The 20,945-nt window shown below is 35.7% G+C and overlaps 2 protein-coding genes across 4 annotated transcripts; one reads left to right on the forward strand and one right to left on the reverse strand.

The window, feature by feature from the left end:
• The first annotated feature begins 789 nt into the window (after positions 1-789).
• LOC122587077 (trafficking protein particle complex subunit 11) lies at positions 790-11,503 on the forward strand. The gene is made up of 9 exons (XM_043759152.1): positions 790-1,285; positions 1,784-1,848; positions 1,936-2,050; positions 2,116-2,239; positions 2,557-2,637; positions 3,163-3,504; positions 8,000-8,166; positions 8,604-9,424; positions 9,836-11,503. Exons 1-9 carry the CDS (start codon positions 921-923, stop codon positions 11,311-11,313), a joined length of 3,558 nt encoding a protein of 1,185 aa, XP_043615087.1. The 5' UTR covers positions 790-920; the 3' UTR covers positions 11,314-11,503.
• A 3,120-nt stretch (positions 11,504-14,623) lies between these two features.
• On the reverse strand, positions 14,624-20,115 carry LOC122588519 (diacylglycerol O-acyltransferase 2). Of its 3 annotated transcripts, XM_043760653.1 has the most exons (9): positions 19,836-20,111; positions 19,390-19,464; positions 18,409-18,494; positions 17,730-17,836; positions 16,914-17,069; positions 16,375-16,461; positions 16,098-16,195; positions 15,918-16,005; positions 14,624-14,987 (listed from the first exon to the last, which is right to left on the reverse strand). In XM_043760653.1, exons 1-9 carry the CDS (start codon positions 20,036-20,038, stop codon positions 14,886-14,888), a joined length of 1,002 nt encoding a protein of 333 aa, XP_043616588.1. In that variant the 5' UTR covers positions 20,039-20,111; the 3' UTR covers positions 14,624-14,885. The 3 variants fall into 3 exon arrangements, with proteins under 3 accessions (XP_043616588.1, XP_043616589.1, XP_043616590.1); XM_043760654.1 differs by lacking the exon at positions 16,375-16,461 and having other exon boundaries at positions 19,836-20,113; XM_043760655.1 differs by lacking the exon at positions 15,918-16,005 and having other exon boundaries at positions 14,878-14,987; positions 16,066-16,195; positions 19,836-20,115.
• Between the last annotated feature and the right edge of the window lie 830 nt (positions 20,116-20,945).

Below are 20,945 nucleotides of genomic sequence, written 5' to 3' on the forward strand. Positions count from 1 at the left end.
TTAATCTCTATTTATACTAAAACTAATGGACTAGACAGACCTCGAATTTCATGGACCGAGCCCAACTCAGACGCCCATTCGAGCTTGACCAGGTCGAGCTCGACCAAATCAACGTGTTGACCAATTCGAGCTTGACTAGGTCGAGCTTGACCAAGTCAACGTGTTGACCAATTCGAGGTTTGACTTTATTATACGAAATACAATAACGTTTATTAAAAGTACATGTTCAATAGACTCAAGACAAAACTTCTATAATGATGTTGTCCCCCTTGACATCATAAATTTACTGTAGGATATAAAGATTTTTTTTTGAAAGGTGTGGATCATTTGCTCGCAACAGAGGATTTTGTTTACATTGTCTTAACCGGGTCCGCGTTAGAGAACTCCCTCATCTACAATACCTAGTAGGAGGAGAAACCCCCAACTAAACCGCTCAAAGACACGACATTTAATTAAGCTAAAATCTATCTCTTCTGCAAGACTCAAACCTATTTCATTAAAAAAAAATTTTTAAATTACTTTAAGGAAATGATTAATCAACCTAATTGGTGTGACTAAAGATATGCCTAAAACCTTAAGAATTTGACATGTGGATTACACTAATTCTCTTTCCTAATCTTGCCCCCAGATTTTTCCACATGTCATTATCTTACAATTAAGCACATCTTTAAACGTACTAAGTAGGTTGATTTATCATTATATTTATTTTAAATATTTTTTTGGTTTCTCAAACTCGGTACCGCCCTCGGGATATAAAGTCGCCTTCCAAGATATAAAGCTGTGAGTTGGCTGGTTTAAGATTTATAAAATCGGGTTTGGGTCGGAGATGGAAGGAAGGTGAAGAGCAAGAATACCCCGTCATCAAATCTCAATAAGGAAACCCTAATAATAATAATAATAATTATAAGAAGAAGAAAGAAATGGAAGATTATGGGGAAGAAGTAAGAACACCACCTGTAACATTAGTATCAATTGTAGGCGGCGATCAACATGTTCAGACAACAATCTTAACTCATCTTCACTCTCAACAACCACCCATCAATACACTCGCATTACCTGATTTCTCTACCATCTCTCAACTCCTCCTTTCCAAATCTCAAAAAAAGGATTTTGAAGACGAACATCAATTGCCATCCGAGTTTTCTAAGACTGGCATTATAAAACGTGATTGGTTATCGAAACATCGTACTAAGGTTCCAGCTGTTGTTGCTTGTTTATTCGATGCTGCAGATCTTCTTCTTGCCCCCAATCCAAACCACCCCTTCACCCATCTCGATAACCTCAAGTACCCTCTCTCTCTCTCCCCCCCATTATTATTATTGTTATGAGAAACTAGTGGAGGAGCCAGGAATTTTATTCTGGGGTCCCGAACAGTTTTTATTATGATACTAATGTGTGTAAAGTTAAACTACAAGATTCAATTAGATTGCCAATTACCTTAAAACTGAATAAATACTTAGAAATAGTACTAAAAATATAGAATTTTACAGAAATTGTGGGCTTGTCATGGCCACTCTTGCCACCACATAACTCCTCCACTGTGAGAAACTAAAATAAATACCCAAAAACCATCTAAATGTTTTCAGAATTGCAAGCCATGGTTTGGGATTTTGTGGGTGTTTTGTGAAAACTGGCAAAAAAATAAATAAATAAAATAAAAATTTGGGTGTTGTGGTATCTTTTCATAGGTATTTGGTTATTTTCACTAATTATTATTATCATTATTAATGCATATATGATTTCTGATGATATGTGTTATTTATGTACACAAAACCGACAACAGATCAGTTATTAGAGGGAGGAATATTAAACTGGTTGTCGTGGTTGTTCTTCCCTTTCATTCTAAAGGTATACCTATATAAATTATAATACAAACGACGACTTAGCTTATAATGTGCCGTTGTTGGTGAGGTAAGCTTATATTTTGCTCTGCAGATTCTATAACCGAGGATCGCATGGTAGCTTTGCGCAAGCGTGCTGAATTAGATGCCAAATCTGTTATCACTTTTATTCCAGACAATGCCTTTGAGTTGAACCAATCGCTAAACAGGCATGTGATATCTCTTTGATCGTGCATATTATCATGGTTAGTTGCACACACTAATTCTAATGCAGGCTAGGAAGCATATTCTCGGAGCTAGCTGTTACCTTTTACAGAGATGAAGGAAGAAGGATTAAAATGCGACTTGAGAAAAAGAACTATGGCGGCATAGAGTTTAATGTCCGTTATTGCTTTAAAGTAAGTAAATCTTTTTGCAAGTTTCATCCTACATTTTCTATGTAGCACTTATAAGATGTGATAGAAGAAAAATTGTGAATAAAAAAATTCTAAAAACCCAATCTGGAAGCCTATCTGAATGGCGCTTCAAAATTAAGGGTAATATCTTTCCAACACTTGGAAGATGCGACAGAAAGCAACTATCAATAAGTCAATATGATGCACGTTTATTCTTGTTTTTCAACATCATATCAGCTATTGAGGTTGTTCTGTTTGTTCCTACCTTTTGCCATGGACATTTTCTAATTACTTGCTATTCATTTGAATCCAACTTTTAGGTTGCTATATATGCAGAATTCAGGAGAGACTGGGTTGAAGCTTTAAGGATGTATGAGGATGGCTACCATGCACTGCGAGAGGTTTTCTTTCTTACCGCACATTTCAAAGAAGCTTGTTCCTTTTCCTATTCTGTTCCACTTTGTTACCTTAGACTTGACTACTCTAGATCTACCCTTTGATAGTGGATTTTTGACCTGAAATAAAAATTTAGATAATTAGTCGATGAAAAGCTAGGGATAGGTACCTCATATGACATTAATCTCAATAATTTTTTTTAAATCAAGTTCTTGTCTAAAGTTTTTGATCATGAAATATCAAAGATGAGAGGCACAAATCAGAAACTTTTTGGTTTGGCGATACATAATTTTATAGTACTTGTACGTGAAGGGGGTTTCTAATTAGAGGTGCAAATGGGGATGCTTAGCTTACAGGCCACAATAGTTTGAGTTGACTTGAAGCTTTTGAAATACTATTTCCGTAGCTTGTTGACCATGTCTAATACTTGTTTCTTGGCCTTCCCTTTCAACACCTTTTAGGATTTTGGCACTGTGGGGCTCAATGTTTAATCCATAAGTAGCATATATACTAACAAATTGTAACTACAGATGATTGGGACATCTACTAAATTGCCAGCAATCCAACGGTTGGTTGAGATCAAAACAGTTGCAGAGTTATTTCATTTCAAGATATCAACATTGCTTTTACATGGTGGAAAGATTGTAGAAGCAATCAAATGGTTTCGTCAGCACAATGCTTCTTATAAAAAGGTCACGGGGCCTCCAGAAGTAGCTTTTCTACATTGGGAATGGCTAAGCAGGCAGTTTTTAGTGTTTGCTGAATTGCTTGAAAGTAGCAATGCAACTATGCAAAGCATTTCCTCTCCAGTAATAAGTGTCGCAGATAGAACCTCGGCTGATTGGGAATTCCGCCCAGCATACTATTATCAGGCAAGTTGCTCTAACCTTTTTTTTTCCGTTGACAAATTGTATATTTGAATAGAGAACATTTATTAGCTAGATCCAAAGGTCTCCAATGAGTGTAGTGATATCCCTGTATTGAGAATATAAACATAGAAGTTTTTTGGTTTTTATTTTGCTTATGGATATTGATCATTTTGTTACAATTGAACTGCTAATAGACTATTTTCCACCATTACTTATGGTTTTAAGAAATAATTATGGGTGATGCAAATCTTATGGCATAACTGTTCTGGTGGAAAACCACCAATTAATAGATGAAATGAAAACTAAATAACTAGAAGTATCCCGAGGCAAACAAATAATAACCCACACCCACAGTATTGCAAAGCTATATGAACCCATACACTACAGTCTGAGTCAACTTTCAAATGTGTTTTTTTATATGAAGGTACATTATGGGCTTAATTCACTTGTGCACTCTGTTGGCATAACTTAATCATTTTTTGGCTTTGTTCGTCAAATGTTTGAATAGTGTTACCAATTCAAATGCTTCACATTGCAGCATAGATATTAGGTAGATTTATATAAATATAGATGACCCAACTATCCCTACTGACTATCATATTCTAGCGATGATTGTTCAAGTAACAATTATCACTTTACATATTCACATCATAACACCTCCTTGGTCCATCTGAAGATAGAGTGAAGGTAAACTAATCACTATGCTACAACAAGAAGATTCACCATCTGAATTACAACATCGAGTCAAGACACTGCTGTAGAGATGAGTACGTTCAACAAAATAAAGTAAACGGGTAGTTAAATATTTTACCAGTGCACATTTTAATTTAGAATAGAAAGACGAAACATGAGTTGGTAGGTTACATCTGTCCTGTGTATGCAATTAGTGTTTATTAGCTAAGTTTTATGTGGATAGCCACATTCTGTAATTGTAATGTTTTATTATAAGGTTTAAAATTTCTCGGGGTAGTTTTTCTCCTTTATCAAAGAAAAAGTAGTTTGATGCTTAATAATAATTATAATATACACCTTTTTGGAACGGTAAATTTTTTATTGATAATGCGAACTAGCAAGAAGCTAGCGGATACAATCTACAACAATCACAAAAGTTACTTCAGAAAGTTACACCAATTTATCTACCCGACGTTCTTAAATGTCTATCTATTTCTTATTCAAATTTTGATCCAAATATATCCAAAGAGACCTAACTTTCTCAAAAATGTTGATTGCCGATGTCGTTGTTCGAGAAAAAGCTTTTCTGTTTCTCGCTTTCCAAATACACCACAATGCCATGATTGTTTAATTTCTTCAATCACCTTAACCTTCTTAACATCCAGCTGGGTAGTATTACCATACAGAAGATCCTTAACTGAAAATGAGTACAAGGGGGGTATATTACACCAATACCCTATGTCATACCCCATGGGAGATATGGCAAGAAGTGAATAAATGTTCACTGGTTTCATCATGTTGCCTACAAAGATGACATAATGAAGAATCCAACTCGTCATCCCTCTTTATCAGTGTCTTGAGTGTAGGAATACGATTCATCTCAAACCGTCATGCAAACGCATTTATTTTCTTGGGAATCCAGTTATTCCACTTGAGGATAAAAGTTGGCAAAGAAGACTTAGCCTCAAACAAACATTTTTTCACAAAAGCAACTGAGAAAATTCCGCTCGAATCTTTAGCCCAAATCCACTTATCTGATGAGAAGGATGGTTGCCACTGAGGTTAACATGAATATATAGTCAGAGTTCACACGGGATAGTAGTTAGTTCTGTTGCCTTGATCTCTAGAAGTTTAAGTAGTGTTTAATTGTACACAAAATGTACAAACTCCTAAAGCAATGGTGTGTTAGCAGCAAACTTGCTCCCTAATTAACTAAGGCCTGCTGCCTTAAGAATATTCTGGAAGTCTGGAACTTAATAGCCTTTAGTGGGCCTAATACAACATCACGCCAACAATCTCTCACTTGGTGTCTTCGGACCTCGAAATGCACCATATTCAATCTCTTCTGTACTTTTTTAATAAGAACCCCTTTTGTTCTTCAATGCACTTTAATCGCCCCTCCAACCTCTCATCAGTTCACCTGAAGGCTCGTTGAAGCTCTCACTGAGCTTCAATCCATCAGTCACAAAATTGACTCTTTTCTGTCCTTGCCGGCTCCCACTGAAACGAACTGCCGAAACCTGGAACATGCTGAGAATAAACACTCTCCAAATAAAGCAGATAATCAACTAGAGAGACTTTAAAAGCTGGAATACTGGTTCTCTTAACCCACTGGGAGCTCTGACTGAAGCACAACACCCATGCTCCCACTCCCACTGTCATAAAAACCCCTGACTTCTTTCTCTGAACCTTTCCTAGCACGTTCAACTTGAATCTGACCTGTAGCTCTGGGTTTGCCATCTGCAAAGCAAACCTTCTTCTGCCCACGAGATTCTGCGAACCGGATTGTTTTTCTTTTGAACTGGGATGGTCAGGGGAATTTGAGAATATAAAGCAAACCATGTTTCTTACCTCAAGCCACGACTAGATTTCCTTTGAGAACCTTACACTGCCCGTTCCCGAACTTAACCTTATGCCCCTGCATCAAACTGCCTGACAAAACCGACTGTTTTTTCAGACTTGGAATAACCCGGACATCCTTTAAAGCCATGAACCGAATGGAGTCTTCAAACCTATGTCACCCTGCTCGTCATATCAAGAACTTCATCGTTCGCCAGTCTTACCTTTCCAAAATCCAACTTTCAGATTTCGCATTGCTTCACTGTTGTAGGTAGCATTCAATGAAGCACTTGAAATCCACGACCCCGGAATCGACACTACTCTCTACTCTGCAATCAGCGCCTCGTCTAAGCTGTAGTCTTCTGTAGTGTTTAATTCTTTGTTGTTTTCCGGACATTAATTTCTAAAATCTCCTACCTCTTCTGATCATGCTTGTTCAAAGACGTATCTATACCGACTAAGAAAACAAGGCACCTGCTAAACGAGACGAATCCAAAGCCACCTGCTTTGATGGATCCTTACTTCCTGCTTTTCGTGCAACACATCGGTTCCTTCTTATTACAAACAAACCAATCAAGGCCCGCAAAGAACTCAACATCAGCACACTGTGCTGAATTTTCTGATCTCACCTTCACTACCCAATCAATTCTTTCTCAACCACCAACCAAATTAAAAAAAAACAACTGAGCATCTGCTTCTGTCCCTTTTTTTTCTAGCTAAGCGTGACCTAGTTCAAAGCCTCTTGCTTGATGAATTTTTCCTGTACGCTTCTTCTGCTCTAGTTGGAATAACTTATGCCTCAAAAACAAGTTATCTTGCTTTTCCGTTCTTATAATTGGCACAAAAGAAAGAATAAAACTTGGTATGAAGATCCCTGATCAAAACAGTCCCGCAAAAACATCCCTGAAACAGTCCCTGCCGTCCCAAAGAGACCTGAAACACCCCCTGCTGTGAACAGTCTCTGTATTTCTGCTGCTAAACACACTCCCGGAACAGGCCCTGCTGTCCTGTAAACCATTTTATCCTCCTGTTAATCCACCAACCCCCAAAAAACCCCAATCTGCCAAATCAAGCCCTAATCTGCCCAACTTAACCCTAATCTGCCAAAATCAGACCTGCTGCCCAAAACAATTTTGCCGGAACTCTAAACTGCCCAATTCAGACCTAAATCTGCCTAAATCAGACCTGATTCTGACCAAATAAGACCTTATACTGCTTAAATCAGCTTTGCCTGACCCTAATCGGTGGCTGTGGTGACTGATCTGGCTGTTCTGGTTGATGGCGGCTGCTGTGGTGGCTGGTCTTGGCCGGAACCCTAATCTGGGTAATGGCTTTGTGTGATCTGTGAATCAGAACCTTGGAAGCCGTTAACCTTGGCTCTGATACCACTTGTTAGGAATAAAACTTCACACACACACAAACACAAAACCAGAAAATAACAAGAAGGAAGGACACGAGAGATTTAACGGGGTATCTCACACTAAATTGTGTGAACTAATTCACGGGACTGGTTTTTCTTTATTGAATCCCTCAACCCAAATTACATGCACAAGAGATAAGAGATTATATAACTAAAGCTAGGGTTTAGCAAACTTGCTCCCTAATTAACTAAGGCGTGCTGCCTTAAGAATATTCTGGAAGTCTGGAACTTAATAGCCTTTAGTGGGCTTATGACAACATCACACCGACAATGGTGCACTATCTTTTTTGTAACCATCTCTTTGGTACCACATTTAATTATTTCTTGTTACTTAAATTTTCTAATTGTAATGTAATTAATTAAAGCACTAAAAATGTAGTTTATCGCAAGAACAAAAGTACTTCTTTATATTTAAAAATACACACAAATTGCTTGGGCACTATGCTGATTATATATCATCTAAGTTATCAATTTCTTACAGCTTATTACTTGCTTTTCTAAATATAATTGTGTTGGCCCATATAATGAAACTATCATAATCACAATCAAACATTTGCAATGGCACAGCTTGCTGCTCAGTTTTTGAAGGAGAAGAAAATATGTGTAGAAAATGCTCTTTCCATGACAGATGCTATTGCTGACACCGATGAGACTTCTGATTCTATTGTGCCTTCTCTTTATGTGGGTCAGTTTGCTCGATTACTTGATCTCGGGGGCACGTCTGTAATGCAACTGTATGTTTTTCGAAGCACATAAGAACTTTTTATTTTCTTTTATGCAAAGGTGGCATTTTCTGCCCGTTTACTTACCTTAAGAATGTTAACAACACTACAAAAAAAGTAAACTATGGTGACGGCTTATGCCGAATACCTTGAACTATAAGAAAACCAAGCCTGACCAATGGGGTGTGAATTATTTCAAGGGGTCAAGTCGGCTAAAATGTGAATATGGGGTCAAAGGAGTCCAACAGGTTCATTTTGAAGCTGGTGTAATTTTCTTTGTTCAGATAATCAACGCATTACAATGTTTATGAATATTACGAATATGAACAAAAAGGAATTTTGTAAATTAAACCAACATAACATGTTTCGATCCAGCCTCAAAAAGGTATTTTGCCACCTCATATTCCATGTGTAGCTTTTTTTCACATTACTCTCTTTTGATGTTCCAGCATTACAGATGAAGATTACATCCAATTTGCTCTTTCTGAAGGGAAAAAAATCAGGGACTCGATTGAAATAATTGGTTTACTGAATAAATCATTTGATGCATACAATAACTTAAAAGCTCAGAGGGCAGCGTCTCTTTGCAGGCTTCTAATGGCAAAAGAATATTTCATTTTTGGTGACTTTTCTAATGCAAAACACCATTTTGACAAACTCGCAAGTCTCTACAGGCAAGAGGGTTGGGTCACTTTGCTATGGGAAGTGCTTGGTTATCTTCGAGAGTGCTCAAGAAGACTTGGTTCAGCCCAAGAATTTATCGCGTGTTCACTTGAAATGGCAGCAATGCCAGTTTCATCAATTTCTTGTCTTCCAACATTGAAGGATTGTGGGCCTGGTGGCTCCCCATGTCTAAATCAAGTGGAAGTTATACACAATGAAGTATTCTCAATAGTTCGAGAAGAATTGAGTGAAGAAAACATGGATGTGAAAGTAAACAGTGATCACCCGCTTCATCTTGAAATTGATCTTGTGAGTCCCCTTAGAGTGGCACTTCTTACATCCGTGGCTTTTCATGAACAGATTGTTAAGCCACATGCACCCACTTTAATTACATTATCACTCCTATCACAACTTCCATCTCCAGTTGAGATAGATCAGTTAGAGATCCTGTTTAATCAATCTGAGTGCAATTTTATTATTGTAAATGCTCAAAGGCGTGAGTCATCAGCAATCACCCACATTCATCCTGATCGAAGAGTAGAGACTGTCCCTGTACTACAACTGTTTACAAATAAGTGGTTACGCTTAACGTATGACATCAAGTCAGGTATAAAAATATGCATTTAAGCAAACTAATATTAAAGGTTGCAATCTCTACCCATTTTGTTATGAGTGGGTCGATCTAGGTTATGCTTAAACAGGTCGCATGCACTAATTAAACAGTTTAGCCAAAAGGAATTGGGTCAAACAGGTTGAAAGTCAGTTGAAGTCTTTTATTAAAGTATACAACGTCATTGTTCGAAGGTTTAGAAAATTATTGTAGAAAAGTTATTTCTGTTATCATATAGAGGCAAAATGTTAAATGATTATTCTTAATTCTCTAAACACAGAACAAAGAATGTGTTTACGCCTTAACCAGCCACAGTCTCAACCCATACTATATGACTTGTATCTCAATATCTTATTATGTAGTGTTATTTTTCTTGCTGAATGCATCTTACTATATCTGATGGTGCAGTTAATAGTGGGAAGCTGGAATGCACATATGTAATTGCTCGAATTGGGCCCCACTTCAGCATATGTTGTGGAGCTGAAAGTCCTGCCAATATCCATGAGTTACCTCTGTGGAAGTTCGAAGACCGTTTTGAAGCTTCTCCAACTAAGGACCCTGCTATTGCATTCTCGGGTATGAAAGTCACCCAAGTCGAGGAGCCTGATCCCCAAGTTGAACTGAAGTTAGGGTCCATTGGGCCTGCTTTGGTTGGAGAAAACTTCATGTTACCTGTTACTCTCACTTCCATAGGCCATCCGGTCCATTCCGGTGAACTAAAAATCAATCTAGTTGATACCCGAGGTGTTGGTTTGCTTAGCCCACGGGAGGCTGAACTTTCCTCCACTGACAATCTTTATGTCGAGCTTCTCGGTGTATCTAGTGATGATCATTCAGTAGTGGGATCCAATGATAATATAAGGAAAATTCAACAGTCATTCGGATTGATATCTGTTCCATTTCTGAATGTTGGGGATTCATGGTCATGCAATCTGGAGATCCAATGGCATCGTCCTAAACCAATCATGCTGTATGTTTCACTTGGGTACTCTTCCATAAGCAGTGGCCCAAAAGTTCATGTCCATAAAAGCTTACAAATTGAAGGAAAAACTCCAGTTGTCATCAGCCACTCTCTAATGCTACCCTTCAGGCGGGACCCATTATTGCTCTCGAAAATCAAACGGTCTCCTGATTCTGGTCAAACGGCATCACTTCCTGTAAATGAAACTAGCATACTCGTTATTAAAACCACAAATTGCACTGAGGTCCCGTTGAGATTGCTCTCGGTGTCTATTGAATCTGAAGACAATGTTTCTCCCAAACTCAAAACTACGTGCACTATTCAATCTGGAAACCCAGATTTTGAAGATGTCACACTTTTGGTTCCCGGAGAAGAGTTTAAGAAAGTATTTTCGGTGAAACCAGAGTTGAACGTATCAAAGCTTAACATGGGAAGTGTGTGTTTAAGATGGAGACGGGATCATGAATCATCCAAAGAGGTTGTCACTAAACAAAGTTTACCTGACATGAATGTAGAGTTTCCTCCATTAGTTGTCAGTTTAGAGTGCCCTCCTCATGGTGTCCTTGGTGAACCGTTCACATATTTTGCTCGAATTTATAATCAAACAAAGTTGCTACAAGAAGTTAAATTTTCATTATCAGACTCACAAAGTTTTGTTTTGTCTGGGCCCCACAATGACACAACCTTTGTTCTACCATTATCGGAGTATATCCTAAGTTACAAACTTGTTCCATTGAGTTCAGGTTCATTACAGCTACCACGGGTTACGATAACCTCTGTCCGATATTCAGCTGGATTCCAACCAACACTTGCCGCTTCTACCATTTTCATATTCCCTTCAAAACCACAATTTCAGCTGGCTGATCCAGGGACGGGGAAGAAGTTTATTGCAGCTGAACAGATTCCTCGCCAGATTCCGGCATGATTTTGTACAAGTTCTTGTGTTATTTTTTGCTTTCTTTGGGATGAATTTTATAAGGTGGAGCTGCGCCTGATTGCTAAATTTATATGCGGGTCAAGATTTGATGCCGTTGTTAATGTTGTTCATTTTCTCATTACTACACATTGTTGGTTACTTTTTTAGGTCATACTATATTATACATGATTGTTTCTAATACCCCGTTATCAGGTTTACTACTTTCTGGAGATAGATTTCTTATCAGAAACATCTTCGTTACTTTAATTTCTGTTTCGTGTATAAATTTCTCTTCATGGAATCGACCCGGTGTCCCAATAAATTTTCCATCAAACATCATCACAAGAAAATGTCCCACTGAAAGCACTGTAGTTATTCTATCCGACTCAATACCAATAAGTGTACGCACAAGTTCAAGCATCTTGTAACTAAATATTATTGCAATTGAAGGATCCAGGTGTAGCTTTGGAATGGCCGTAAGGTGCAGAGTTGTACATCCGTGCAAGTCACTTAAACCCTAGACCCAAAAAGCAAGGATGAAATGGGATGCCACACCCCTTGTAGACTTACGGGTGCTGACCTGATGGTAGTCGGGATGAAGGCCTTAAGGTTTTTTGGAACATGCCCAATATTGAACATCTTCTACCTCCGCCTAGCTAGAAGTGTCACTTTTTGAATATTTAAAATATTTGTTTTTTAACTTTGACTTTGTATATATTCTTTTGTGTTATATAATATTTGATCATAGTTATACCTAATCAGGGGCGGAGCCAGGATTTCGATTGATGGGGGCTAGATAACGTAAGCTATTGTCGAAACTCGTAACATATTAAACAAAGGAAAATATTTCAGACAATAACTTATTTATACTAACTCATTTATACTGAAACTAACTTATGCTCAATATAAAAAAAAACTTAAAAAATAAAAGGTGGTATTTGAATTTCTAAAAAATTAGGAGGCTATAAAAGAAAATTGTAAATAAAAGCTATAGGAATCGGACCCACCAGATCCACCATCCAAATACACCTACATTATATTACTATTTTTATGTCTTCTTCTTCAACATTGCTTCTCGACTTCTGGCCAACAATGTTTCTGACTTCCACATTTTTTTAAATAGCTCTTATTTCAATCATTTTTATTGATTAGAAGGGGCTATATTATATAAATATCAATAAATTAATGGCCAGAATATTAGAAAATCGGTTGTATTTGCGGCTATTGGGGGAGACTAGGCACCCCCTAGCCCCCCTTGTCTCCGCCACTGTACCCAATGAAAATAGGGATTTACTAACTAATGCCTCAAGCACTAGTGCACTGAATGAACTCCGATTAGATTTTTTTTTCTTTATAAAAAGCCGTCATCCTTGGTTAAATTTATATATATAATCATGCAATCTAGTTGAATACTACATTTGCTTTACAAAAACATTCAAATTTCAAACGCACCAAAGTGCTTACATCAAAAACAAACTAGTGCTAGAAAACTTAACAACTAGTAAACAAAATTCTAAAACAGAAAGGAATTTTTAAAATAGTCTAATATATAATTATGGTTTAGGTAAAAGTGGTAAAAATTTACTTGATATAATCATAGTTGTCAAACTCGTACGAGTCGACTCGTACGAGTCGAGTGAAAAAGTAGGGTAAACGTTGCTACTCGCTAGATAACTTGTAAATGGTTCTGGCTCGGAAGTTGACTCGCGGTTTTTATATTGACTCGTACCGAGTCAATACAACTCGCACACTCATACGAGTCTGGATAGTAAATGTAAAAGAAGCATTTGAATTATTAAAGTCTTTTTTTGAAGTCCACAAAACAACAATATTGACTAAAGTTGAAAAGGTAGTACAGGAGCTACAGGCGTTTAATAGACAATCTCTCCATTCAATCTTATTCCTTTTTCTTTCTTTAATTTCTTTAATCTTTAATTTCTTTTTTCTTTCATTTTCATTTTCCATTAAAGATGATCTATTACTCTATTGTCTAGCAGCTTTTTTTTCCCTCTTTGAGTGTTGATTCTCTCTGCGTGTAAGGTAAAACATTAAACCTTATAACTTATAAACTATAATATTTATTATTCCTTATTTAATTGAAATATTATTAGACTAGATTAGATAATCTGTTGATATTAATATTTTATATTTAACTCTATATTTAATGTCATATATATAATATATCTAATGTCATATTTTCATATATATCTAATGTATGTAAGTTTTCTATCATGTGTCGTTGAATTTTTATATATATAATTTATGAATTGTTTGTTGTACAAGATCGCTAGTTACATCATTTCATATGTTAAATATGCATATATGACCCTTTGTGGTGTAATTTTGGGATGAATTGTAAGTCTATGACTCGAAACTAGCACACATGTAATCTTTTGGTAAATGTATTAGGATAGTAAACTTATCTATATTGTATATATATAAAATATCCGACTCTTACGAGTCGACTCACGAGTCAAAAAATCAAGAATTCGAGTCGAGTCGGAAATTACGAGTCGACAACTATGGATATAATGACTATTAAATGCAATTTTAATGAAGACTAATTGCGTTCATTGATTTTGTAGGATACTCATAGTACATTAAATGTTCCAATGACATTCGATTCATATAACTTTCAATAAGTATTATATATGATAAATATTTGTTTGAAAACTAAAAATTTTGTAAAAACTAAAAAACTGGTCAAAACACACTGTGATCTAAGTTTAACACAATGTGTAATGTGTAAACACATTGTGTTAGGTTTCAATCACAATGTATTTTTGATAGAGCGTGTAAAGCAGAAAACTAGTCAAAAACACTGTGATTTAAAACTTAACACAATGTCACAATGTGTTTTCATGTGTTTTTAGAAAACACATTATGTAAAATTCAAATCAAAGTGCGTTTTGACCAGTTTTTTAGTTTTAACACATTTTTGTTTTCAAATAATCACAACTCAGTATTATATAAACAAAAGTATTCAAGTTCAAAGTTAAAAAATATACCATCTGAAAATTCAAATCAAGACACGGGGGTATATCTTTTTTCGAACTATTAACTTGATTTGGATATAACAAATAAATACAAGAACCTTAACTTATGAAGTGGAGAATTACGTACAAAACTAGAGAAGATTATTAACACTATTTTGCTGCAGGTTAAGTCACTATGTTGCACCCACAATATGGTGTATCAATTTAGTATAAAAATCTGTTTCACATGTGCAATTTTCAAGACCTTATCTGCGTTTCATCATAGTCTTCTCTGGTGGTGATTTTGGGTTGTAGTATTCGATTCATTTGATTCAACAGTAAAGGACTATTAAGAAAGGAGTTCCAAATAATTAGAAATATAATTGGGTATACAAACGCTGAAACGCTTACATATCGACAAAATATGTACTGGTACAAGTTCCAAATGTATAAAAAAAAATTATGTATCATTTGTTCCTACTATAGAACTTTTGATTTCTGCCATGTATCTTTGGTTCCTAAAATAGAACTTTTGACTTCTGCTTTGCCAGGGAGAATGGTGTCCCATATTTGTACAATACATAACTGTGGCACTAGGATGGAGACTCACATAATTCTTAACTGAAGATGAGGATAACCAGCCCGAGCTTTATGACTCTCAAATAAATCTTTAACTGCATCTACATATTGCCTATGTACTTCTGCAACCTGAAATATGCTTTTCAAAATAAGATCCAAAGGCAAACACAGATTTTTCCCCCCATTATTTATTATATATAACAAATCAAATCAAAGGAGCTACAGTGCCGACTAATTCTTTTCTGAACCCCACCAAAAATCACATCTTATTAGAACCAATGGGTTACTCGTATTTTCTAATGGAACTTTCTCTTCTTGGAGAGAATCTAGTTTCTTTTCCTGTCCATTAGGAAGGAAGCGAAAAAAAAATTAAAATGAAATTTTAGATACAAAGGCCTAAAACATTAAATTGACAAACATGATACCATAGGAGAATATCGAACATTGAAAATCAAAATCTTTTCTTAAATAAAGAGTCGAACGGAAAAACACCTTCTTAGTGCCATCACAAGTCACAACGAGAGACCATTACACTAAAGACAACAAGGTCAAGCAATTTATGCCACATGTGGTATGATAAGGTTTAAAATATATACTGACAACTTTTTAGATCACTTATAAAAAAAAAGTAATCATCTTTACCCTATTAATTACATAATTAGTGAAAATCAACAGATTGGCAGTTCAACCAAAACCGATGCAACCTTGTTCTTATTAAAAGTTACCCATTTTGAACCATTATGGAACTGCTCACTTTGGCATTACTATGCTATCACAACAAGCCACTTATGTCGTTGGAGCAAAAGAAAATCAAGACAATGATTTCCTGGACGAGCCAAACAAGCTCAGGCTCACATTAGAAAGAGCAATTTCACCTCGTTAATGTTAAACTAGGTCAACTTGGGCTTATATTTTATCCATTATGAGGTCAAATAAGTAGCATATAAAAATTTAGCTTAAAAGAAAACATGCCAAACAGTAAAAAAGACACCCAAGTAGTGCTTAGAATTGCTTTATTGAAAGTAAGAGATAAGAGAAAACTGAAATTAACAATATGACCTCTTCTATGGTAGGCGTTGTGTTTTTCTTAAAATGTATTGGTCTACCAACCACCACATGCATTGGTTGGCGAAAGGGTAAAGGAGACCTGGCATCATATAACAATCAAATTGTTAAATTATGCTAATAATGTGCTTATTGAGCTTACCAAAAAGTAAAAGCACATGAAAATGCACACACCCAAAGATACCCCAGAAAATGATCGGAGTGAATTTTATAGCTCGAGAGAGTTTGAGGAACAAATTTCCATGTGGCTTCCACCACTTGTAAACATATGACTGCAGCATGCAAACAATTTAAGTTGATAAAGTCAAGAAAACAAGCGAAATGCATGAAAAGAAAGTGCATGCAAACACCTACTGAAAAAATACAATGGATATGAGATGCAACTATGGAAGATAAGTGGCCTTTTACCGAAAACACTATGGAAGATAAGTAGCATTAAACAGAAGTATACCTGACCGAAACCAAAAACAGGAACCAAGGGGCTATTAGTCTCCATTGCAATTTTAACAAATCCTTTCCTTGTTTTCAGATAGGCAACCTATAGCAAATAACTACGTTAAACCGTTCAATTGAATTAACCACCATATAGCCATAATGCCATATAATAAAAAGCACCTCCAAGTGGTCTAGTGGCAAGGAATCTTGGTTCCGCATAAGAGGTATCAAGTTTGAATCCAATCTCTATATATAGGCTAATAGTTTGCACACGGGTACCCTCTATTTCTAAACTAGTTAAATCAAAGTACTTATAGTCTAATAATAAAACAAAAAAATTTAATATGATAATAGGCAAGTAACAAAAAGGAATATTAAAATTCTTCTAGGACATTGTATAAGAAAATTGTTGCAAAGATTCATCTGATAGACTCTAGTTGTAACAGAACACTAATTTCTATCTGAAGATCTTTGTGAACTTGCTACAGTTAAATACATTAATCAGGTGTTTCAATGAAATATAACTCAAACAGCAATGAAACTTGAGAATTATACCTCCGAATCCTGTTCCATGTAAAATGTCTCTTGCACACCACCTGGCACAATTATGCAGCTATAGCCAGCCTTTAACAGTGAGGAGAAATTTTTCCTCGTGGCTGCGATTAATCCAAGCCATGTCCATATATGCCTCAGAAACGGTGTATAGAACACCTACGCATATTAATAGACAAAAGGAAAGCAAAATCAAACAAATGGTTGCAAAATAGGTGTGCTGACAACGCTTTTAGAGCAATTACATTTAGTGTGTTGAACTTCTGCTACCCCGTTAACCGTAAAACATACCCAACTCAACAAATTCATAAATAAAAATGAGCAGGTTTATCAGCAGATCACATCAGTTGTGAGATTTAAGCTGATAAGCCTAAATATCAAACCTCTCTGCAGAAGTAAATAAAGTCGAGACAATATGGGGAAAAGGATTTGCAGGTGCAAGATTCCAAGTAAGTGGCAAAACGTTGGATGTTATTCGTTATCTCCAAGTTAAGAATGGGCAAGACATAATGATCTTCTCATAGCTATTTAAAAGGTTGGGATGTGTATACATCATATAGTATAGTTTGTATTTGGAATTAAGAGATCACGAATAATAGATTTACTTTGTACATCCTTTAACCTGGTAATCTACAAGGCATGTCCCTGGATGAAAAACTTAGCTAACGTAATCTTTGTATTTGTTATTAATAAAAACAAAAAATTAAAAAAGTCGTCTTTGCCACCACTCATATCATTATCACAGTAGATACGACTAAAAAGAAAAGGATTCTTTTTGTACTTGGAAAGTCTTAAAGCATCAGGAATAGCAAATCTTACAGCAGTACTTGCAAGAACCTTTATCTTGGGAATAGGCATAAAACCAGTGAGATCTGCCAATGCAACAACTCCAATCGGCCAAACTGAATGGGGCTCATATGCAAAAACTGCATACAGAATGGCAATTGTTGGATAATTAACAATGATAACTATCAGTTATATGCTAAAAGAATAAACTTTAAGGGCGCGTTTGATTCACAGAATGTTTTGGAAAGGAATGGAATATGTCAAAGGAATTGGAATTTGATGGAATGGAATATGACGGAATGTTTTTCAAAGTGACGGAGGGAATGAGATTCCTTCCCCAAACCCCAAGGAATGGAGATTCCATCAAATGTGGGAATATTTACATTCCAACGGAATGAGATTCCTTCATCCTTGAACAACCAAACGCACTAAGGAATAGAATTCAATTCCAATTCCATCAAATTCCATCAGAATCTGCGAACCAAATGCAACCTAATAGTAGTAATAAAGGAGTGAGTAAATCACGTTCAATTCAGTCCTTACATTTTTTAACCAATAATGTCTACAGTTAGTTACCATTCTATCAGTATATGCAAAAGAAAGTCCTTGTTAAATAGTTAACCAAAGAGGACATCATTTTTATACAGCTATATTCTGTAAAAAGAAACGTAAAAATAAACCAAATAGGAGAACAAAAGGTCGACTCAATTACCATAAGCTTGATCAGGATTAAAAGCTTTATAATCCTCTACATGGAGGGTTATAGGGAAAAACCCAACAGCATGCTTACATATATACCTGATATTGAAAGAGAGAAAATGTAACTAAATAATTAACATGTAGCAGCTAGCTGCAATAGCCAATTAAATGTTGTGCGTGTTAGTAATAAATAGATAGATTAATAGATATAAATTTAGAGGATGTAATCTAAAGTCTAGTTAACAAAGGCAAGGTAGATGAAGTTCATTGTTAACCTCCTCCCTGGCATGTCCATGTATTTATATGGTAAGTAAGTAAGGGATGCATATTTTGAATTGAAATAATGAACCTGCCTGAAATATAGGGTAACACTCCAGTGAGAACACCCTTAAAATGAGAACACGGTGAGAACACTTAAAAACATCATTTTGATGAATTAAAAGTCCATAAAATAACATAGTGTATAATTAATTATCGTTATTTAAGTATTTAACAACACATTCATCCGTCAAAATTGAAAAAAATCACGTTTTTTGTTTTGCGCATCCATTTTGATGATGGATCCAAGATGGATGCACAAACCAAAAAACATGATTTTCTACATTTTGAAAGAACAATGTGTTGTTAAATTAGTTATACACTATGTGAGTTTATAGACCTTGATTGCATCAAAAAATTGAAAAAAATCACGTTTTTTTTTTGCGCATCCATTTTGATGATGGATCCAAGATGGATGCACAAACCAAAAAACATGATTTTCTACATTTTGACAGAACAATGTGTTGTTAAATTAGTTATACACTATGTGAGTTTTATAGACCTTCATTGCATCAAAATGTAGTTTTAAGTATTCTCACCATGTTCTTATTTTGAAGGTTTTCTTATTTGATTGGTCCCCTAACAACAGTTTTTCTACCTTGGATTGTTGCTTTGTTACTATAATAAGTAGAGTAGTCGAGTAGAGTGTCGTTGGGATCACAATGAAATAACCAACCTGCCTAAAGCTCTGCCCCATCTACTCCTCTCATTAATTGGGATCACAATTAAAACTACAAGCAACCCCATCACCCTGACAAAACATCAAAACACATATATATCACGCCCTAACATATATATAAGAGATGATCTAATAGAAGGAAGTTATTTTATGAATTATGACCACTGTTAAATTAGGACCACTAGGACCAAATCTCAATCATTCATTTTTCACCATCTCCGATCACCACCACCACCACCCACCATCTCCAACCACCACCATGATCCTCCGGCAATGGCAACCACCCCCACCACGACTTACACAACTTACACATGTGTAAGTTACAATTTCCACATGGTCCCTAATGGTTTTAATTTAAGGGTGGTCCTAAAATAACCCACACCAATGATCTAATATATATATAAATATAATGACGAGAGTATAAATTACACACACATACTTACATGAAGAATTGACGAAGAGAAAGGAAGAAGAAAGAAAAGAAAATAATAAAAAGGTTGAGATGCACCGAACCCAACCAAACGGTCATTGCAACTATCGTATCGAACATTGGCTGAGTTGGATTTCCTATGAACTCCGCTGCCCCATCCCCCACCCACAAAGGTGGTTGTTGGATTCTTCTTCTGTTCATCTCCTCGACTGACATTAGATAATCTGACGTTACCTTTGATACTTGTATTAGTAGTAAAACCGGAAGGCCGGAAAACTCTATAAATGTTGGGCCTCATTAATTGACTTTTTATTATTTAGTGGCCGTAAAAGAAATATTACATTAAATGAAGTTAGCTTAACACGGCTTTTTTCACATATTTTGGGTTCGACTTTTAAGAATGACAATTCTGTGGATTTTTCCCTTAAATTACATCCCGTAGTCTAGACTACGTACAACGCTTCACCATTATACGACGAGGTGTTCCCTGATGTCGAATACCGATTAACTTTTTAAAAAAAACAAATAATACAACATTTTGACAACAAATATTAAAGTAAAACAAATAAGACAACATTTTGACCCTTGAATCATGGATAAATTGATGCACGAAGATTCACAAAGCAATTAATTCACGATGATTTTCATGATGCACGGTGATTTTCAATATAGAAAAACCTATTCTTTCATTTGTTTTACTTTAATATGCTTGTTTTAATTTACCTAAAACCTATTTATATAATAAAAAAATGACACGATCCTCTAACGTCCAGTACAACTACTAGTCATTTATTTGGTTTTTTTATTATACTAACACCATATCGACGTAATACGGTGACGATCATTACGGCGACGATGTGGTGATAGAGAGTTAATAGTGATAATTTAAGATATAAAAAACTAATAGTGTAATTTAATTATTAAGAATATTTTAGACAATTCTTACATGTAATTTTTTAACAATAATTTATGATATAGTATAGATACTTTAACATTTCCATCGGGTTATTTTCACGGATATATCTTGATAACCTAACCGTGTAGCCTTGGATTCAACTAAGTCATAGTGATAGTTGTTGACTCATTTGTATTTTACTCGACTCAAAAACTCGATTTTTAACTT

This window comes from Erigeron canadensis, chromosome 2, assembly GCF_010389155.1.
Source record: "Erigeron canadensis isolate Cc75 chromosome 2, C_canadensis_v1, whole genome shotgun sequence".
NCBI lineage: Eukaryota > Viridiplantae > Streptophyta > Magnoliopsida > Asterales > Asteraceae > Erigeron > Erigeron canadensis.

Coding starts and splice junctions, on each gene's coding strand:
- LOC122587077 (XM_043759152.1), top strand. CDS start 921: ATGGAAGATTATGGGGAAGAAGTAAGAACACCACCTGTAACATTAGTA. Junction 1,286..1,783: donor ACCCATCTCGATAACCTCAA/GTACCCTCTCTC, acceptor AACCGACAACAG/ATCAGTTATTAGAGGGAGGA. Junction 9,425..9,835: donor AACGTATGACATCAAGTCAG/GTATAAAAATAT, acceptor CTGATGGTGCAG/TTAATAGTGGGAAGCTGGAA.
- LOC122588519 (XM_043760653.1), bottom strand. CDS start 20,038: ATGTCAGTCGAGGAGATGAACAGAAGAAGAATCCAACAACCACCTTTG. Junction 17,837..18,408: donor TAATCCTGATCAAGCTTATG/GTAATTGAGTCG, acceptor TTCTGTATGCAG/TTTTTGCATATGAGCCCCAT. Junction 16,462..16,913: donor ACATGGAACAGGATTCGGAG/GTATAATTCTCA, acceptor TATTTGCTATAG/GTTGCCTATCTGAAAACAAG.